Source organism: Propithecus coquereli, unplaced genomic scaffold (assembly GCF_000956105.1).
Source record: "Propithecus coquereli isolate 6110/MARCELLA unplaced genomic scaffold, Pcoq_1.0 Scaffold137, whole genome shotgun sequence".
NCBI lineage: Eukaryota > Metazoa > Chordata > Mammalia > Primates > Indriidae > Propithecus > Propithecus coquereli.
In genome coordinates, this window is record NW_012137969.1 from 1,377,843 (window position 1) to 1,384,970 (window position 7,128).

Sequence of the window (7,128 nt, forward strand, 5' to 3'; positions counted from 1 at the left end):
TTCTTTTTCTTTTTAAACACTGATTTCTTACAATTAAAATCAGGATCTATGATCCAAACTTTCACTGGACTGATTAAAAGTGAATCATTTAAATTTCCCCATCTATATATTCACTTTTCCTTCCCTACTTAGGAAAGGTACATTTGTTTTACAAATGAAACTGTGGAACTAGATAAATATCTAACTCCCAAATCCTAAGACTTTAAGTGCTTTCTGGAAACCAGTTATATATTTTTCAAGTTTCTAAGATGCATACAGAGATTTCAAAAGCCAAATCCAAATTTAAACCTGGGAAATGTTATAAATTTCAAATCATAATGTCATAACAAAAATGGTGAGTTACACTAAATTTATCAAGTAGTTTAAATGAGGACAATGATAACTTGTACCTGTATTAAAAATAATGAGAAATGCTCCAAAAACCCATTTTTAGATGGGAAAGTAGAAACAGAATATATAGGAAACTCAGCCGTGAAGCTCTGTAAGCTGATCACAAAACAGAAGCTCTTGATTCACTATTCTACCATGTTTTATATACTTTGAACTGCCCAATATAGAGAATCTCATCTAGGTCTTCACTTCACCCAACCATAACCTGTAGTGTACTTGGTTCATGTACCAAGATTTATTTAAAAATAAAAGCAAACCATGTCTAAAATGCTTTAAAAACATAGTGAATCTACAGATTCAGAGCAATCCCTATCAAAAGCTCACCAGCTTCTTAGCAAAAATTAATAAGTTCATCCTAAAATTCATGTGGAAATGCAAGGGACATAATAACCAAAACAATCTTGAAAAAGAAGAACAAAGTTGGAACTTACACTTTCTGATTTTAAAACTTACCACAAAACTACAGTAAACAAGATAGTGTGGTCCCAGAATTAGGATAAATATAAAGAACAATGGAATAGAATTGACAGTCCAGAAATAAACTCTCATATTTACACTCAGTTGATTTTCAACAAGAGTGCCGAGACAATTCAATGGGAAGAGAAGAGGCTTCGCCAAATGGTGCTGGGACAATTGGATATTTGCATGCAAAAGGATAATGTTGGACTCCTTCTCACAGCATATATAAAAAGTAACTCAAAATGGATCAAAGACCTAAATAAAATAGCTAAAACTATAAGACTCTTAGAAGGAAACATAGGTATAGGCACACATTTTTGTGACCCTGGATTAGGCAATGGTTTCCTAAGAAACAACAACAAAAGTACAAGCAATAAAAGAAAAAAATAAATACATTGGACTTTTTCAAAATTAAAAACTTTTGTGCTTCAAAGAACACCTTCAAGAAAGGGAAAAGACAACCCACAGAATGGGAGAAAATATCTGTGAATCATATGTCTGATAAGAGACTTGTATCCAGAATATATAAAGAACTCTCATGACCCAATAACAAAAAGACGACTCAATTTAAAAATGGGCAAAGGGGCCAGGAGTGGTGGCTCACCCCATACTCCAAACACTTTGGGAGGCCAAGGTGGGAGGATCCCTTGAGGCCAGGAGTTCAAGACCAGCCTAGGCAACACAGCGAGACCCGGTCTCTACCAAAAAAAAAAAAGAAAAAAAAAACAAACGCAAAGGATCTGAATAGACATTTCTCCAAAGAAGATATATGGACAGCCAATCAACATGTGAAAAGATGTTCAACATCATTAGTCGTGAGGAAAATGCAAAGCAAAACCGCAATGGGATACTACTTTATACCCACTGGGAGGGCTATAATAGAAAAGACTGACAATAACAAGTATTGGCGAGGATGTGGAGAAACTGGAAGCTTCATACACTCGCAGTAAGAATGTACAACAGTGTGGACATTTTGGAAAACAGTCTGATAGTTCCTCAAAATATTCAACACAGTTACCATATAGCCCAGCAATTAAAATCCTAGGTGCTTAAGAGAACTAAAAACATATGTCCACATAAAAATTTATATATGAATGTTCACAGCAGCATCATTCACAATAGCCAATATGTGGAAAGAACTCAAAGTCCACCACCTGACAAAAAGATAAACAAAATGTGCCATATCCATACTAAGAAATATTATTCAGCCATAAAAAGGAATAAAGTACTTATATATTGTATAACAGGGATGACCCTTGAAAACATGCCCAGTGAAAGAAGCTAGATACAAAAAGCCACCTATTGTATGATCCCATTTATTCAAAATATCCAGAATAGGCAAATCCATAGAGACAAAAAGTAAATTAGTGGTTTCCTGGGACTGAGGGATTTTGGGGAAAACTGAGAGTGACTGCTAGTGGGTACAGAGTTTCTTTTTGAGGTGATGAAAATATTCTGAAAATAGTGGTGATTGTTGCATAACTGTGAATAAATTTAAAACCACTGAATTGAATACTTTAAAAGGGCGAATTTTATGTCATGTGAAGTATATCTTAATAAATATATTATTTAAAAAAAGATTGTAAATATAATTTTACCAACGCTTTTTTTAAGATAGGAATCTTGCTGTGTTGCCCAGGCTGGACTCAAACTACTGGGCTCAAGCAATCCTCTCACCTCAGCCTGTGGAGTAGTTGGGACTACATGTGCACACCACTGTGCCCAGCTAATTTTACCTTTTTTAATAACTAATAGGCATACTATGACATATTTGTCTCTGTTTGTAGGCATTTTTATTTTTTGTTTTCTACTTTCCTGTTATAATTTCTGTCACTGTGCTTGCTGAACTGTGTCTATTCCTAAAGAGACTTCTCCATCCTTTTCTAGTTTGCTGAAGCTAGAAAACTAGAAACTCAAGCTGACTATGAAAAATACAGTCAATACAAGTTAATAATGCTCTGAATACCTCAGGCGTAAACCATATGTCTCTGTAACAGCTTATTTCTAGGTCCTGGTATTCTGCCTAAATAATGGATGAGTACTGCATTACTGCACAACCATTCAAGACACTGGGTTCTTAGGGTAATGAAAGATGTTTCTGATATAAACTGTCCTGCAAGTGGTACTGTAGAAAAAGAAGTGGACAAGGAACTAGAAGCCTTGGGTGCTAGCAATGCCTCTGACATCAATTTGGTATGTAATCACTGGAAAGAACTTCTATCACCCTGGGCCTTAGTTTCTCTATCTATAAACCAAAGGACTGATATAGTTCCTTTTTGAATCTATGTCAATAGATTTATGTCCTTTTCACAAATCACACTGAAATATGTAAACCCTAAATGTGCCTGAATCTGAAATGTATCAAAGGTACCAAAATAAAAAAAACAAAGTTAATAGAATACTTACGAGTACGATCCCTGTTCCAGGCATGACAGGTGATTGGCTCTAGTAAAAACTGATGCAGGGACATTATTCTTAGTGTTTTCAAAGAATAGAAAGCTGCAATGAGCAATAGAAAAAAGCATTTAAAATGGCAGGCAACCAATATTTAAGTTGTCTGTGGATCTTGAAATATTTGGGAACAAATAAAACATTGTTCTCCCATTAAAAAAATCTCAATGTCAAAACTTAATCATTTATTACTTTTATGTCAAAACTTAATCATTTATTGTACTTTTATATTATGGTTTCTTTAAAAACAAAAAAACCAACTTAATCATTTAAAAAGAACTAGCATTATAACTCCTGATGTAGAATTTATTCTGTCAAGGATCATCAATAGACTTTCAAACCATGGGTACAGGATATTCACACAGTCTCAAATTATCATCCCACAGATTACTTACTAACTACAAAAGGAAAAACATGGCTTTACAATAAAGGAGTCTGGCATCACCAAGTGATTAAATTTAGTATCATAAATAGTAGACCAATCTAACCTGATGGGACTCCTGATGGGAGGCCACATGAAGTGCACATAATTATTTATAAATAGTGGCTTAATCTATTATCCACACAAGAAGATCTCAGAGAGAAAAAGGGGGTACTAATAATAATTATGTTTTCACAACAGGTCACAGGACTATCCTGGAGAAACATGGGAAAATGGTCAATCTACTTGCGAAGTATTTATGCCAAACATATTTACTCTAAATCTAATCAAGATCCAGACCTAATTTTCAGTTTACAGGAAATAAAGGGGAGAGGAATTAGTTAAGCAACACTAGGAAGAAATAAACAAAGCCAGGAAGTGTTCCATTCTATAGAACTGGCCTGGACTATTCAAAAAAGGCAATATGGAGGGAGGGGCATATAACTTCTAGATTAAGAGAGCTGTGGAAACCAAATCCAATGATTGAAAGTTAATTGTAATCTGTATTTTTTAAAATAGCCATAAAGGATGTATTTTGTATAATAGGGAAAGTCTGAATTTGAACTAGATACTACATAACGATATGGAATTAGTTTCATTTTCTTGGCTATGATAATGGTGTTGCCACTAGGTAAGAGAATGTCCTAGCTCTTAAGAGATAAAGATGATGAAGTGTTTAGGATGAAGTATGATGTTCTGTAACTTATTTTCATTTCATTGAGGACATAAAAAATATAGAGAGTAAAAATGTGGCAAAATGCTAACAACTGGTAAATCTAGGCAAAGAGTATGTAGGTGTTTGCGATATTACTCTTTAAACTTTTTATTGTAACTAAATGAAACGCAGGAATCTGTAAAATATCATTAAATTAAAAATCAAATAAAATTATCTATTTTATAGGTACCCCCAAATCTAGATCCACTGAAGAAGCAACCATTACATGAAATAGCCAAAAATTTTTCAACAAGCAGCCAGCCATCCTCACCCCCAACTTTATCATTTCTAAGAGGCACTCTCTTACAAACTCGAGTTTCAATATGCTTAAGTATAAGTCATGTTAACCTAGGGTGGAGACTGAGATGTGAGATAGGAATTCAAGCAGGAAATGAATGGAAGGGCCACCAGAAGGCCCCGGGAAGTGAACAATGAAAGTTTAGCTGACAAAGCAGAAATCAATCTCAATGGAAAGCAGAAGAAACACCTCTGCTATAATAACTGTTGTAAAGGAATCTAAAGGTTAAAATAAAAAGTATACCCTTAAATAAAAAACATCTGATATCTTGAACTGGCAGGGAAATGTCAGTGTTTCATATTCTATTCTAAGAGAGAATATATTTAAGACATTACTTTTTTCTTTTATATGTCCTAGGAAGCAAATTGTAACTCACAAATTTTAAAAAGCTTAGTAATTAGAAATTTAAAAAAATTTAAATGAACTCAAATGAGACTGTTTAATTTGTTTATAAAAAAAAACTTCCAGATGCTCATTGCATGCTTCTCTATCTGATACCAGATGCTTACCCTAAATTGTTCCCTCACAACAAGTTCTACTCATAGCTACTTGAAATAATATGTTGTGTCACAAGTATCTCCTTAATTAAAAATAATTAAGTTCAAAGCCACATTTGATAAGCTCATTTGTTAACTGAAACAAAACTGGTCTGCAAATTAATAATTTAATGTGAATATCTATGTGTAATAAAAGCACATATTTCACATATAGTTAAAAAAGTATAGCTGTGGACACAGGCTTTCTCATCTTCAACTCAGTTTTATAAGCAATGCAGCAAGGCCTTCATAAGAGGCAAACATTTACACAATGGCATAATTACTTCTAAAATTGCATTTCTAATTTCACTATATCATTCAAGTTCCATATTTGGACATACACTCAGACCTGTACTCCTTTTATAATCACGTGGCTATTTTAAGTCTGTAGGCCAAGACAACACTCATGTTTGTCAAATTTATAATGTACCTAGTAAATATAGCTTATATTTATAAAAAATCAGTGAATGCAGAAGAAATTCATAATAGCCTGAATTTTGTGCCAAGAAAGATACCTTCTGTCATAGGTTAATAAATATAATTTCTAAATTGTGGTTAATATTTAAGTGAAATCTGAAAATCTTTTTCTCAACAGGGCTAGAGAAGAGAAATAAGGACAAACAAAAAGGTGGTGACATTAAATTTAACAAGTTTCTACTGATGACCTTTCGTTGTCTAGCATTAAGAGAGAGAAAAATTATTTATGGCATAGTATGATTCCAGGGACTCCTCACACCTTTTCTTTACCTATTACTTTCAGTACGGAGTCATTCGGATGCATAGTTAGCCATGGGCTCTGCAGCCAAGGCTGGAATCTTGACTTTGACACATACTAGCTATGAGACCCTGGGCAAGTTACTCAATATTTCTAAATCTCATTTTTTAATTCTGTGAAGTGGGTATACCACTGACATCAATCACAAGGCTGTGCGGAGGAGGATTAAATAGAGATAACATGTGAAAGCAAGCAGTACAAAGCCTAGCCCAAGATAGACCTCAGTAAGTTGGTTCCTTTTCTTCCTTAGACCCAAGGCTTTTGAACCAATCCTAGAAGTATTTGCCAGTTAGTGTCCTCTGAACTTGAAAACGTTGACATGTCCTGTAAATTCTTGGCCCTACTCCTCTGGAGCTAGCTTGAAAGTATTCATACAAGTGGGAATTTCTGTTCCCTGTTTAGGATCAGTTTTCAAAATTGTGATTCACCTAGTTTCTAATTACTCTCATTACCCAACCCGGCAACATCAGGTATTCCAACAAGGTCACCACACCCTCCTCAGTGTTCAGACAGGCTCCAATTCCAGGCACCAGCCTCACCAGCAGACCATTTTAAACTTCTTTATGCAGGATTTGTTTCAGCATAGATCAAATAACTTGATCAAAATACTGCCATTCTCCCTCCAAAGCAGGAGTTTTAATTTTCCAAAATGATCCCCTCCTTTAATTGTGATTGGTAGATGAACCCCAGAAGGTCTCAGAATACTCTGTGGTAGGAAGCAGCCAAACAGTTACCCCACTCCCTAACAGGGCAAAAACACTCTCCTGACTGACACCCTCCGCTTTGCTTTCAGATACCTGAAAACCCAGGGCCTAAGTGAAACCAAAAGATTAGATAAAATTGAGAAAAGAAGACAGAACTAAGATAATTTCAGTAATTGAAGCAATAACTTGAAGAAGACAGAAGGTTCCAAAACTGAAGTATGAGAACAGATGGCTTCATAATCAAAGATTCTAAGCTACAATTTATTAAGTGCCTACCATGTTCCCAGCAGTGTTGTAAATACCAGGTTGGGGCCAGAAACATAAATCTGACACCATTCTGGTCCTCAAGTCTGGCAGGGTGGTGGTGGTGGGGGAGGAG

At 34.9% G+C, this 7,128-nt stretch overlaps 1 protein-coding gene across 1 annotated transcript in view; it reads right to left on the minus strand.

The window, feature by feature from the left end:
- ARPC1A (actin related protein 2/3 complex, subunit 1A, 41kDa) overlaps positions 1-7,128 on the minus strand; it is a 59,599-nt gene that overhangs the window by 36,357 nt on the left and 16,114 nt on the right. Inside the window, exon 2 of the mRNA XM_012638892.1 lies at positions 3,256-3,348. Coding sequence (XP_012494346.1) covers positions 3,256-3,319 — 64 coding nt within the window. The 5' untranslated portion in view covers positions 3,320-3,348. The remainder of the gene's footprint in view (positions 1-3,255; positions 3,349-7,128) is intronic.